Source organism: Barbus barbus, assembly GCF_936440315.1.
Source record: "Barbus barbus genome assembly, chromosome: 10".
Lineage (NCBI taxonomy): Eukaryota > Metazoa > Chordata > Actinopteri > Cypriniformes > Cyprinidae > Barbus > Barbus barbus.
This window is the reverse complement of record NC_136738.1, coordinates 24,307,543-24,322,325: the sequence shown is the minus strand read 5'-3', so window position 1 is coordinate 24,322,325 and position 14,783 is coordinate 24,307,543. Positions and strand designations below refer to the sequence as shown.

Below are 14,783 nucleotides of genomic sequence, written 5' to 3'. Positions count from 1 at the left end.
GTATAAATTATAGATTTTCTTATACATTTTCCAACAAATTTGGTAAATTTTCCTAAAAATGTCTTACAAATATCTTACAAATTACAAATTTCTTAGCAAGGTGCTAAAGTCTAAGTGTAAGGAAGGAAAGGCCACTCATGTCAGCCCAACAAATGCAAAGCTGACCATGACAGAGAGTTGTTTTTCTCCATGTTTCTCAGGGACCATAAGGTCTTACTCCATGACCTGAAACAAAAACGTAAATCAGTGTTGTCTACCTAAACATATTACATTTAGAACAGTTTATTTTAATAGGATAAAATTTTTTATTTTTTTGCAAATCTAGACTCTACTCTTAGTACCTTAAACCAGTCATGGAGCAGCATCTCCCAATCTCCATGGGGAGGCGTTTGGGATGACCAGGCTAAAACAAAGAACATATGATGTTTCAACCCGTGATGGAGGTGGAAAAAAATAAAAATAAAATAAGAATGAAAGAAAGAAAGAAAGAAAATATAAAAGAATATAAAATTGTGTGAGCCTATACTGTAAAATTGTGATTTGAATGCCTGGAGAGTCCATTCCATTTTAAAATGGAAATTTTAAAGTAAATATAATCAGAGGCGGACAGCAGTGAAGTACTAAAGTGTCTTTCTTACTTACAGTGAAGTACTAAAGTGTCTCTATTTTACTTTTTACTGCATTACGTTTCATATTAAACATCATTTAATACTTAATTACTTTAGAAATCTAGTACTTTCTTACTTTTACTCAAGTAAAAGTAATTCAAATATTTACTTGAGTACAAGAAAGTACTACATTTTTTATGTTCTTATTACGTATTAAAGGTAAAAAAAAACCAACAACTTTTTATTTATAAAATGTAGTGCAGTAAAAAGTGTGATATTATGCTTTGTAGTGAAGTAAAAGTTTTCCAAAGAAAAACACTGATAAGAGATACTTTTTAAATTTACTTGAGTAAAGTAAAAATACTTCTGAATCTAACGTTATGGAAATGTAAAAAATTGATTGGAAAAGGCATGGCAATTCAATGAAAAACGTGAAAACCTTGTGTTCTGCAACACTAGGATAGGAGAAGAAAGTATTTTAAAGGGATAGTACACCCAAAAATGAAAATTATGTCATTGTTTACTCACCCTCAAGTAGTTCCAACCCTGCATGAATGTCTTTGTTCTGCTGAACACAAAGGAAGATATTTTGAAGAAAGTTTGTAAGCAGGCTGTTTTGGGACACCATTGAGTTCCATAGTAGAAAAAAAAAATACTATGGAAGTCAATGGTGCCCAGAACTGCTGTGTTTCCCACATTCTTCAGAATATCTTCCTTTGTGTTCAGCAGAACAAAGACATTCATACAGGTTTGGAACTACTTGAGGGTGAGTAAACGATGACAGAATTTTCATTTTTGGGTGAACTGTCCCTTTAATGTAAGAAAATGACCGCTTTAAATAAATGTCTAGTTGTCATCGGTATTTCGTCCACTAGAGGGCGTTATGGGATTTGTATTTGGCTGCGTTATCTGACAAATCGCCAATACTGGAGTACTAATAAATGTATTTCAACAATTTTCCTTTCTTAACCACTATTACATATCCGCCTATGAGTGAACAGCAATTTTGTTTATATGTTGTTAAAATGTTTTATTCTGCTCAGAATAGGCCTAAATCAGAAAATAAGAAATTAATTAAAGATCAGGGCAAAATTAGAGTGGCTTGAATGTTTAAAAAAGCATTATTTTAAGTATAAAATATTTAAAATAAATATTTATTGTCTTGTGGATGTTTACTCTTGCAGATGCTGGCATTTAGCTACCACACAACAGAAGATTACTTCCTCCACGTGAGTGTTAAGAGAGAGAGGATAAGTATCTGGTCATAAAACATAAATGAGTGCTCTCTGCCTTCTCTTCCTTTTTGCCAACATGCTCTTGAATTAAACCCTTATAGCTGGAACTGCTGTGGTACACAATGTGAGTATTGTGATTTGTTTGAATTCAAATTGAAACAAAAGATGAGTTCTCAGAGCAGAGCAGATTTATTGGGCTTGTTCTGGCTGCTTGCCCCATGCTCACTCTGATCGGTTATTACATCTTCTCAGCCCATGACCTCCTGGGTCATTAAAGACCTCGAAATGGCCACACTGGCCCGCGGCCCCTTCCATGCTGTTTATTTGTCCACGAAATTACTATATTTAACAAAAGAAGAAACTGCCAAATTCAACAAACATCAGAATCTGTCTGAAAGAGCCATTTTCTGATGGTTTTATCTTTCTATGATCATGTGAAATGCTTATTGTTTTAAGGAAAGTGATCAGACTCGGTAAAATGTTACAAAGAGCTTTGTTAAAGACAACTGTGATCTGAAAGATATTTGAGACTACTAACTGGGGATTTCCTCAATAACAACTGTGGCCAAATACTATATAAATCATTTTTTTTTTTAAAATGTCTTCTTTCTTTCTTTAACAGTGGCTTTAAGCCAGTAAAAACCTTTGTCAAAGTTGTTGTTTTTGATTTTAACACTATAATATATATGGCACTATTGACAGAAGCATTTTCTTTTTCTTTTTGTGATCTATGCATTCCTCAGACTTTTAAACTTCTTTTGGATCAAGTTTAAATAAAAAGCCTAATTTCTTCTGACCCCCTCCCTTGTTTTTCAAAGATCTTTTCCTCTTTACTGGCTCTACACAAGAGAATCTTTTGCCCCCCTGAGATCCTGTTCAAACACCACACTTTAAAAAAAAGAAAAAGTAAATGGTTTCCAAAATCTCAGCACACTAATGAACATACTTTTCCTTGTCAGGCTGTGGATTAAGTCCAGGGTGAATCGTGAGGAAAGAGTTGGCTGTGTAATGATGGATATCAGATGGACTAGGTTAATAGCCATCTGGAACTTTGAAAGCGCGATATGATGATCAGAAATTGAAATGATCTTGTTTGATAATAGACAAGAACAATCACATGAATATTAACATCGACATGTGACCCTTGGATGAGGTAGAGATGTCCAGTGTTGGGGGAAATTACTTTTAAAATTAATGCATTACAATATTGTAACTAATTTCTTACTTTTTATATAATGCATTGAATGACCTTTTCTGCTTTACTTGCAATTGAGATAAATAAATGCATGTTCACATTTTAGTCTAGAACTACAATAACTATCCTGTTTACACAGTGCTCTGCACTTACAGTCTAAAGCCAGTGCAGTTTTTACACAAGAATCAAATCTTCAACTAGACTTTATCTCTGCACTAGTACAACAGTGCTGGCCATTGCAGTGTTAGTGAACTATTGTGTATTTTGGAAAACAGGGGTTCTTTTGTGCTTTATTCCATTTGTTGTCTCGGGGGAATATATGATACCTGTGAGACCACTCAGGCATGTACCTTTTTTAAGGCATTTGCTTCAATTTTGCATTTTATTTATTTATTAAATGCAACACTATTTAATTTTTTTTCAAATGAAATTCTTTAAATGCAATATTTTATAAAATGAGCTAAAATATGTTGCACTAACATTTTGGAATTAGATATTAAATATCTATACATATTTAATATTGTGATCACACCTAGTTCTCATGTAGGCCTAATTTCTTACATTGTGCCTGACTTCTGGTAGCGTAGTCTTAAAAATAATGGTTACAAAATGGTTTGAAGACATTTTTGTGCACTGTGCAGTTGATTGTTTCCATGGATGTTAACAAAATCATTGAACCACAGATGTCAATAAAGAACTGTTATTTTAGGAGTGTAAAGTAATTTAAGCATTCCTAATTGTGAAAATAGTCTTTTTGCCTTTTAATTCAGCAGCAGACCCACCATGTTAATACCCACCATAATTCCCAGTTAGTTGAGTTTGCAGAGTCAAGGGATCGTTTTGTGGTTGAATTTAAGCTGCAAATGTGATACTTACCTATACTTACCTAATTTTCTTAGTCAGTGGTGGCATGTTGGAGATTTATCCATATTTCAGGCCTTTTTCTTTCTATCTTAAATGTATCTTATTTCAGAGAAGAGCTTTACTGACATTGACACAAGTTGAATACTGAATTAAAAAGTACTTTTTTTATTAGCAGGCCTAAAATGGACCACAGATTCACTTGCCGGGTGCAGTGCTCTGTGCTTAAATTCACAGATCAAAGTGAGGGCTCTCATTGTTCAGCTCACACTACAGCCACAATGTCACCATTCATGCATGCATGTCTTTTAAGCCAAAGCATTGCTGGGTAAGGAGAGGAGGGTGCATTTGTGCCCCAAACCCTGACCCGGTCAGATCTCTTTGATCGCAGAGCCTGTGTTCCTCGCAAGCATCCTTTGATGGAAAGTCTTAACCGACTCAAAGAAAGAACAGAGGAGAGGCTGTAGTAAAGTGATGCAATTTAATGTGATGATCTGCTTCTGAGGGTCAGAGGTGAAATTGAGGCACACTTTTTTAATACCCTGAAATACTGGAAGCCTTTGGTGGAAAAGATGATGCAGAGATATATGCATATACTGTATGAACATACATGTTTTAAAATTTGAAATCATAGAAGCTGGTTACAGGTGCTATATAATGTAAAAGCAAGAGGCTAGGATGTTCCTAGAGCAAACGTTTATTCGTCCCTTAAATATTTTTGGGGCTTGGCCTAAAAATTAAGCCCCTTGACCGGACAACTGATCTTTTCTCAGCTGTTTGATGTCTTCCTAAGATGGGACTGTAGCACAATGTCCTTGGGACTTCCAAAGATATCCAGAGTTCACCCTTATTTGGTAACTGCCCTTCTTTTGGAAGAGTGTACCCTTCTATTGAACATTTTAGTGCACAAACATTTACCATTTAAAAGTTTGGGGTGAGGAGTTTTGTTTCTCTTTTTTTTTGTTGTAAGAAATGAATATACTTATTATTAAAAGACTAATACATTGTTAAAAGATTTATGTTTCAATTAATGCTGTTCTTTTGGTTTTTTTATGCATCAGAGGATCCTGAAAGAAATCAGTTTCCATAAAAATATTAAGCAGCATAACTGTTTTCAACATTGATAATAGTAAAAAATGTTTCTTTAACACCAAATCAAATGATTTCCGATGCATTATATGACAGAAAATGTCATGGTACTATTGGACAAACTTATATTCTAGAATCCAATGGTTTAGGATCTAATTCCGAGCAACATTTCTGGAATTGTCAGTGGTGCCTTATCAGTTGCTAGTCAACTCCACTTTCATGCTATCCTCCTGTTCTTTGCGCTTCTGAGATTTACCCTGGGGCTATTTTTCCTCCATTTCTCTGAGAGAATAAAGAATTACAAGGCAAGAGAAATAATTTGGATGTGGATCAAATAAATCCACAGCAAAAATTTTTGTAAGTCTGGAATCAAATCATTTGCTCCCTATACGCATCAGTCAGTCCCTTGATTCGCTCCCATTCAACTACAGTCAAACTAACTATGGGAAGTGCACAGTATGGAATTTTCTTTTGTTCAGGCAGTTAACTGAGTGTACTGACCTCTTATAATACACATGACTTGTTGAAATGGATTATCAAGAATCTAGCTATTATGATAAGCTCATGCTGATATTATTTAATACTTTTTGCTACTGCATTTTAATGAATATGCACACTTTTCCCACTCTTATTTCTTAAATTCAACTACAGAGCTTCTGTAACAATATCTAGCAGATGAAAAAGAGACAAAACAAACCCAGTGTTTAAACAGAAATGAAGATGCTGTATTGAAAATGTACAAAAGCTATACATATGTTGAGTTTTGCAAATGACATCACAAAAAAACCCCAAAAAGAACTCAGAGAGTTCAGACCTTCAAAATCGCTCTGTCCTTGGTGGAAATTTCTTGTAACAGTACTAAATCAAAGGCAGAAGTCATTTTAGTATGCGCCTGTGGTTCATCGCAAGCTCAAGAGGGTGATGAACCTGTTAATTGGGATGCGATCTCCGCTGAGAGCACACAGAGTACTTGCATATTCCTTTTAAGACATCTCAAAGGACGCACGGGTTGACAGGCCTCCGCAGACTGAAGCTCAGAGACGTAATGCTGTCCTTCACTATCACACAGCCGGATCAGATGCAACTACAGAGATCTGCAACTCCTGGAGCGTGCTTCAAGGGAATCCGTCAATATAGATGAAATTGACCATCTTTGAGGAATTGAGCAGAAATTCATTTTCCACCAATTTTTTATAATACCCCACAGAAGTGACAAGGGGGTACATCTGAGCACTGTGCACACTGAACAAGCTTGTGCAGTTAATATGCATTACACATAATTTAAAGCATGAAGGATATGGAATAACTATAAACAAAGAGCAAAATGCAATAAAAATATCCATAAATCTATTAGTATAGCTACATACCAGATTACATAGCATTATATGAGTTTAAAAACATACTTATGTTCTTTTAAGTGAGGCACTTAGTGAATTTCAGTGCACTGTTGAGAAAGGGAAAATCAGACTTATACAAGCCCAATAACCATTACCCTGATGTACACTAATATGCATTAACAAACATACTTACATCGAACATATGGCTTGTGAAACATGTTGAGGTCTTTGCCAGCCTAGTTGCATACAACAGTTGTGTTAGCAAATGTCTGATAATCTAATTGACTGTTCACCTGAAATTCTGTAAGTTTAACTCATCAGAAATTGTATTTCCGTGCCTTTGCTCATGTGAAAAATGCATAAACATGTTTTTTCTCCCCTTAGAGCATGAATTAGTGTTCTTAAACAGTTTATTGTGTTCGGTTTCATTTAATTGTTCAATGTCTTTACATTAAAAAGCAACCCCTGATTAATTCTCAAGCCATCATGTTTAAGAATTTGCTTTCCTCTGCAAGGGCTGTTAACATTGAGCTCATGTCACCAATGGCCATGTTGCCAATACCTGCTGGTATCGAGGCTAGCGTAACAGAGTTACGCGGGGTGGTGAGCCGTGAGGAATTCTGTGAAAGACTCTGCAGAAGGCCCGGACTTAATGTGCCAGACATTAGGCTCGAATGGTCTCCGTCATTCAAAATGGCATCAAAGTCTATTTGAGTGTGCGCGAGGGTTTGAGTGGAGTCCACTGTGCTGGTAACTTGGTTAACCCCAGGAGATGCCATTGTAGACACTGAAGCAACAGGGGCTTGGTTTGCGCATGGAGACATGGGAGAACCATAATCCACACTACTGTCCAACATATGGATCTCTCCTGAATAGTACATAGTGCCATTACCACTGGTGTGTTGACCAAAGTCACCTGGTCTCTTTGGGCTAGCTTCTGAGGAGTTGACGTTGGACAGGGAGCAACCATTTTGCTGAATCATTGCTGAACCTGAGTGTTGTCTATTTAAAGGTTTGGGCTCGGACGGAGGTCTGGGCTGTATCAGCCCTCTGCCTGCATTTTGAACGGCTGACTGAGTAAGGGGGACATAATTTTGTTGGTTGATGTTATTCATATGTAAAACGTTTGATCGGTAATTCTGCATCTCCTGGTTTTGCACCGCTCTCCCATTGGGTGGACCCATGCCGTTGCATGTTAGGCGGTGACTGGAGTTGTAATTGAGGTCCTGCCGATATCCCGGTTGAGGGTTTACTTGCTCGCCGAGATTCTGACACGGATTGGAAACAGATTGTCGATACTGCTGGACAGAGTTCATCCTTTGGGTGGCCCTCTGTAGATAACCCTGTTGCAGGCTAGCCAGATTCTGGCTCATTGGTACAATCTGCTGATTAGTGCCAAAGCCTTGGTAAGAGCCAACGTTCTGCTTCTGCTGAACCACTGTCAAGTTCCCTCGGAGTTGCTGCTGCTTTGGAAGCCTTGCAGTTGTATCCACAGAACCAGAACTGACCTCGTTCCATTGCACTGGCATGTTGTTCTTGTTTATGCCTTGCGGATCGGCCAATTGCTCTGGACCTGAGCAAACAGGCTCTACCTGGCTTCCGTTGTTGCTTGTCATGCCCATTCGCCGCTGTCCGTAGAACTGTTGTTGGGAGATCATATTACCATGGAAGTCTAGAGCATGACCACCGTTGACAGAAATCCCTGGGTCCTGATTTGAGCTACCATTCTGGGAGTTGAGGTACTGTACCATGTCATCTGGTAGCACCATATCATCTTCATGCTGATCACCTCCATCAGTGGCCATATTCTCCATTAAAACGTTCTCTGAAATACTAGGTGGCCTCTGGCTGAAAGAATGGCGATGCAAGCTGCCATCAGACCAGGTGTTGCTCTGCAAGTTGAAAGCACGTCGATCTATTGCAGGCAGACGTGACAGGGTCATGTTGCTGATGCTGTTGAATCGCTGAACCCTCGGCAAGGAGAGTGGGTCAATAGCTGTACGACGAACAGGATCGCTTGCTCGTCGTGGAAGATTGGCCGGAGCTTCGTGAGGCATCATGCCAGGGGCGCCGTAGCCAGTGTCACTACAGCGTCTTGAGTTGACTACACCTTGGGAATGGTGCATATATGCCGAACTTTCCTGCGAGTCATTGTACAGGGCCATTCTAGTTCTAAGACTCATGCGATCTATGTTCGGTAGAGGTGTTGGTGGCGCACCCCCTGTGGCTGCAGCGTATTTCGCTTTGAGACGGTAGTGTTGAGCCGGTGTGAGATTTAGTAAACTTGTGAGTCCACCTGCGCCACCACTTTGGCTAGCTTCACTGGAACGCCGCGACAGATCTGTGGAGATGGGGTCATAGGAGTCTGCTGAGCTGACGTTGTTGTTGCGGATACCAAATTGCGAAGCTTCGCTAGAGCGACGACTGGAGTAGCAGGGTGAAATACCAGAGGACCGACGGCTTAGCGTGTATGCTGAGCTCATTGTGCTAGTGGAGCTGTCTCTGCGCTCTTGCAGCTGATTTAGCATTGTCATCTCATACGAAGACAAGTCTCCTAAACGTTGGGTTGGAGGTCCAAGCATCTGACTGCCCATATTTGGAGTCTCCAGCAGTGAGTCTAAAGAACAGAGTTATGAGAATGATGTTACGTTCTCAAAAAGCATAAAGTGGGAACAAAGTAATAAATAAACCCATTTTTTGGCTGCAGTACTTACCAATAGAGGGTATTGGAGGCAGCTTGGTATTTCGGACTTGAGGTGATGCATTCGCCCAGGAGCAGGGGTCTCTTACAGTTTTTAGTTTTTCCTTCTTGATGTTCTCAAGATGTAGTAGTCCTCCCCTGTTTTTACGCAGCTGGAGACCCACTCCTCCAGAAGTACCCGGAGAACCGGTAGAATCTACTACAGGCGCATCATCTAAAGCACTCAGGTCCCCCAAACTGCCTCCACTGTGCATAGCCATTTCTACTCCACTGTCATTGTTGGTGGCACTGCCAAGTGGCGATGGCTCACTGCTACATGATGACTGACCACCAGGGCTGGACTGATACATCTACAATGAAACAGTAATGAGCAAAGATCGGTTCCACTGATATTTTTGTCACAGAATCTCAGTAAAGTTTGTGGAATTAAATAAGTTGTTCTAAATTGGAATTGTTCTACTGATAGTCTGCAGTAAACTGAATAGATTTTTTTATTAAAGATTTGGACAGCACAACTATACCGAACATAACTGAAGTTGGGTTTTGAAAAAGTATCGATATTGCCATGCATAAAAAGACATCGCTGCAGTGCTCACCTGAGTACAGTCTGTCCATTATTTTCAAAGAGAAGCAAGTTAGTTAAGAGGAAAGGAAATGGTTAGTATATTAGATGAAGCAATGGTTAGTACATTAGTTTGATTTCTGCATTAAAAGCATTTCACACAGTACATGGTAAACAGCAAGATATGAAAATGCTATATCTCTACATGAAGTGATTAGTGTAAATAGTGCCTATTTTACATGCAAAACGATAAGGCAACAAAAGTAACTAGTTATGTCATTTACTCCTTTGTAAAATAGATTAGACACCATCTTGAACAGGACCAGCATCAACAGGCATTTTTGTCTTCCATGTTGTTTTTTTGACCACATAAATTCAATGACACACCACAGTAACAAAAAAAAAAAGTTTTTCTTGTGCTGCTTCTCTCCCAATGAAAAAATAACTGGGAACTTGTGGTTATTGTACACTGTAAAACTGCTTTTAGTCAAAAACATTGAAAGAAGATCTCATCAGCGATGTAATAATTTATTAAGAACAAAACAGACTTTTCTTACCACTGTTTTTTCCGTCTTGATAGATTTGACATGCTGGCAATCCTCCACTCCTCGGGTGGTGCTGTTGGCCTCCCCTGACCCGTCTGTTTTTCCCCTTGCATGCTTTGTGTGTGCCTCATTTTCTCCATTCCCTTTAGGAGGGTGAGGTTTAGGTGGTGCATCACCACGCTGCTTCTTAGTGACATGTGCGTCTGGACCATGAACGGTCTTCACATGTTTCCTGAGAGAACTGGGGTCTGTATAGCGTTTTGTGCAACCTGGGATCTTACACACATATGGTTTCTGCAAAGGAGTAACAGATAGCTTTCAGAGTGCAATCAAATCTGACTTGAATCAAATCTCATGGTCTTAGTCTTGAGATGGGAAACAAAATGCACATAATGAAACGGATGTTGGAAGCTCGAACCTCATTCGAGTGCGTGCGGTTCTGGTGCTTGGCTCGGTCTGAAGCATTGGAAAACGCCTTGTTACAACCCTCATGGTCACATACATAAGGTTTCTCCCCTGTGTGAGACCTCAAGTGAGTTTTGAGGTTTTCCAGTCGAGAGTAAGCCTTCGAGCAACCTTCAAACTTGACAGAGAGAGTGAGAGAAAAGCAAGCCATTACATCAGCCATCATCAATCTGAACCTATAATCAAACAACTTTATGAGTGAATCTCATAAAACCTGTCAAGAACCCTTCTGGGTTATATTTGATCCATAATTTAAAGGTAAAGTACACAATTTTATTTTACCTTAAACACAATGGAAACTTTTTTGGGACCATTCAAATATTTGGCAATATTTTAATGACAATAAAGCATATTTTATACACAATCCTCATTACCATAATGAAAAAAAAAAAAAAAAAAAAAAACATTTTCCAACGAAAATACTTTTTTTTTTTCTTTTAAATTGTGATAGCTTTGAAAATTTTGCTTGTTCAGACCATGCCATCATAAATTATTATGATTCATCTTCTGTGTTATGGAATCCTTTGCTTTCTTATTCATAAAAGTTAAGCCTCTGCATTAATAATAAGCCAATGGTGTAAAAGGAGATCACATTAGATAAGCAAAAAACTGCTTAAAGGCATAGATGCCTTTTCTTGTGTCTTATAGGTCTTGTATATATATATATATATACACATATATGAAGGTGTGTGGAAACTTCACTAAAATTTAATATAGACCCATGGCGCCTTCCTCTCCTCAGACTTTAATTATGTCTTCATCCTGTCAATCAGCACGCTCAGAAGTTCACTTTTTAATAGGATCTCAAGCAACTAAAATTTACGTCGAGGCTGAAAACGCAAGACAGCAGATCAGTGTGCCTTCATCATTTACTAAGGAGAGTAAAAGTAGCCGAGATGAAAAATGTGAAAATGTGTCCTGTTTAAAATCAGGTGTTCTTTTGAAATAAGAAACAATAAGCCTATTTCTGTACAGCAATTGCTTGCTCTACTTGTGGGTACAGAAATAGATGCGTCTATTCTTGCAATTAAAGGTACAGTAGGTATACGTTTTAAACAGGGAGGGGTGAGGTAATACATGCATTTTAGAATGAAACGAAGGCCTGAGGAGCAGTGGTGCATCACTTACTGTGCACTTATGGGGCTTCTCCCCAGTGTGTCGGCGCATGTGGACCACTAGCATGTACTGGGCCTTGAAAGGCTTCTGTTCTCGTGAGCACTCCTCCCATCGACACACAAACTCCTTCTTCTCCCCATGGATGTGGTCATTATTGATATGCTACAGGTAGAGAAAAGTGGTATTATGAAAAACAACTAATTCCTTAATTTTTCACCCATCATGCAATGAATGTCTAATATAGTTTTTGTAATAAAAAGGTTTTAGTAATATTTGTACTTTGTTTTTTTTTTGTGAAATGCTCACCAAGGCTGCATTTTTTGATCAATAATACAGTAAAAACAAATATTGTGAAATGTAACAGCAAGTTAAAATGACTCTTTTCTAGTTTAGTATATGTTAAAATGTAATTTATTTCTGTAATTGTAAAGCTGAATTTTCAGCAGGCATTACTCCAGTCTTCAGTGTCACATGATCCTTTAGAAATCAATCTAATATGCTGATTTGGTGGTTTTTATACTGAACAAACTGTGTGTGCTATTGCCCTACACCAACCCTACACCTAAACTTAGCCCTCACAGGAGACTTTGTGCATTTTTAGATTTTCAAAAAAAACACCATTTAGTATGTTTTTTTTAAGCCTTTTGAATTACAGTGACATAGGCAGTGTCCTCATAAACCACCTTCATATTGTAATACCTCTGTCATACCCATGTCATTATACAACTTTGTGTCCTCATAAACCACATAAACATGCACACACATACACACACACACACACACACACACACGCGCACACATGTTTGAATGGTGTGTGTGTGTGTATATATATATAAAATTATACAAAATAATATAATAAATAACTGTATTCTGTCTATATTGAAAGGTACTTGCTTTGTACTCCTCTAAAGCACCTAAAATAACCCTGAATGAAGTTCTTCAGGGAAGAACTCATGAAATAAAATCAAACACCATGCCATTATTTTCTTTCTTGGGGTATATAATTTAGACTGCAAGCAGAGAGCACAGACTATAGCCTGAGGACCAAGAAGGGTGTGTAGGGAGGAAGTCCGGGCCCTCAGTGTTGGTCTGGTCTCTAAACATCCCTTTGTTTCCACTACTGATTTTTCTTTCTTGTCTTCTCTGGCTGTAATTATACCTTACATTCGGTCTTGCTTTCCAAAACCATTTTATCAGGTTTCTCAGAAATCTGACTAATGACGGACAGCAATCTTGTAATCCCCAACAACAATTCACTTGCAACTACTTAAGACCATATGTTTGTTTGTGCTTTCAATTTTAGTCTAGTGTGGGTTTTAGAACATAAAACACATGCTAGACTCAGCTAAGACTGGTTTGGGCTTGTTCTGGAATTGGAGAATGGCAGGAGCCCAATTCCACTGATCCATAACCCCAAAGGATTCCCGGGCTCCAGGTCTAGGTCTCATGAGGAGCCAGACTGGCTCGGCGTGTTCCTGTCAGGGCAGTGAGTCTGACTCTGGGCCCAAGTGTATCCGTCACATTGTGGTTCGCAGATTGTTAATAACGCCCAGCAGAGCGGCTGAGGTGTCAGAGGTGGAGAGGGCCACTCCAGAGCTGCTGGCATGACGACGGATTTACTGCATGGCCTCAGGGAAGGTAAAAGGTCAGAGGGTGCACAGAGATGGGAGCCATACATATGAGAGTATGTGCTCAAGTGAACATGTTCGGCACCTCTGCGGGTATCAACATGCTCATTAACCCTACACGTGTCAGTGACAGGAAAGGATCAGTTACAAGTCTGGCTAAAGCTGACGATGAGAAACTTGTCCAACATGTGCAGTGTTTCTAATTATTTACAGTTGTTTCTGCTTTAAAAAGGCAGGGAAGCTGTTTGCAATTGGTGTTTGTTTCAATTTAGTCACAATGACTATTTCAAGACAATAGCTGTTCCAAAACCTAGTGAGCTGCCTAGCTAGATAGCATTTAAGGCTGTCACATGCACACCCCCAACACAAAGCCTCTTTCCCAAGGAAATAATTAATTAAGATGCTTTCTAAGATTATTCTAAAATAGATGCACTATTTAGTCCAAAATGTAAAAAGTACCAAAAAAAAAAACTCAGTGAATAAAAATAATCTAAGCTAAAAAAAAAACAAGCTACAAATGTAAAAATACTAATTCCTGATTCAATACTATTTTTTTTTGTTAAAACATCTAAATCTAATTCATAAAAATACTTTACTACAATATTTGTTTGTGGTATGCATATTTATGCTTTTTAGATTTTAAACTGTTGGTTTAGCAACATGCTAATCCAAAGCTCTGTTGGTTCTATCATTCAAACGTTTGGTGCAAGTACGATTGTTTTAAAGCAATTAATACTTGAATCAAGCAAGAATGCATTAAACTGATCAAAAGTGACAGTGAAGACAATAAAGGATCATGTGACACTTAAGTTTGGAAAATTCAGTTTACCATAACATGAATAAATTACATTTTAAAATATAATAAATCTGAAAACAGATATTTTAAATTGTAAAACTGCTTCACAGTGTCACTGTTTTTACTGTATTTTTGAACCAATAAATGCAGCCGTGGTGAGCATAAGAGACTTTCAAAAACAAAAATCTTACTGACACCAAACTTTTGTGCATATAGAGACACCACTGAGGTTCCATATCAATTATAAATGCCATATAAATTGGGAGGAGACAGCAATGTCAGCTCACACGTTTTTGAAAAAGAGCCTTGCGTCATGGAAATGATCATTGCTTAAAGTTAGGAGACATTTTATAAGAAAGGAGAAACAAGTAGTGACTGACATGAACTAGCTGGTCCTGGGTGTCGTACTCTTTGGAACATCCTTCCCAGTGGCAGTTGGTCTCATACACGGCCTCCGGCTCTTGCTTGCATTCATCTTTGTCAAGTTCCTCTCGCAACTCCATGTGATCCTGTAAAGGAAACAGTACTGGTAAAGTTTCTTTGCACATTTTATGTCATACATATCAGTCAAGAATATAGTAAGAGTCATATTGAGATCTCTGACTTTGTTATCTTGGCAAGTCTGAGATATAGTTGTTTGACACT

At 38.3% G+C, this 14,783-nt stretch overlaps 1 protein-coding gene across 1 annotated transcript in view; it reads right to left on the bottom strand.

Annotated features, from left to right (window-relative positions):
- Positions 1–5,688: 5,688 nt before the first annotated feature.
- The window catches only part of LOC306876259 (zinc finger protein GLI2-like), an 80,717-nt gene continuing 71,622 nt past the window's right edge, over positions 5,689–14,783 (bottom strand). The window contains exons 9-14 of the mRNA XM_079427281.1: positions 14,519–14,647; positions 11,727–11,876; positions 10,552–10,716; positions 10,146–10,427; positions 9,040–9,376; positions 5,689–8,942 (exon numbers count right to left, since the gene is read on the bottom strand). Of these exons, the coding sequence (XP_079283407.1) occupies positions 6,802–8,942; positions 9,040–9,376; positions 10,146–10,427; positions 10,552–10,716; positions 11,727–11,876; positions 14,519–14,647 (3,204 nt within the window). The 3' untranslated portion in view covers positions 5,689–6,801. The remainder of the gene's footprint in view (positions 8,943–9,039; positions 9,377–10,145; positions 10,428–10,551; positions 10,717–11,726; positions 11,877–14,518; positions 14,648–14,783) is intronic.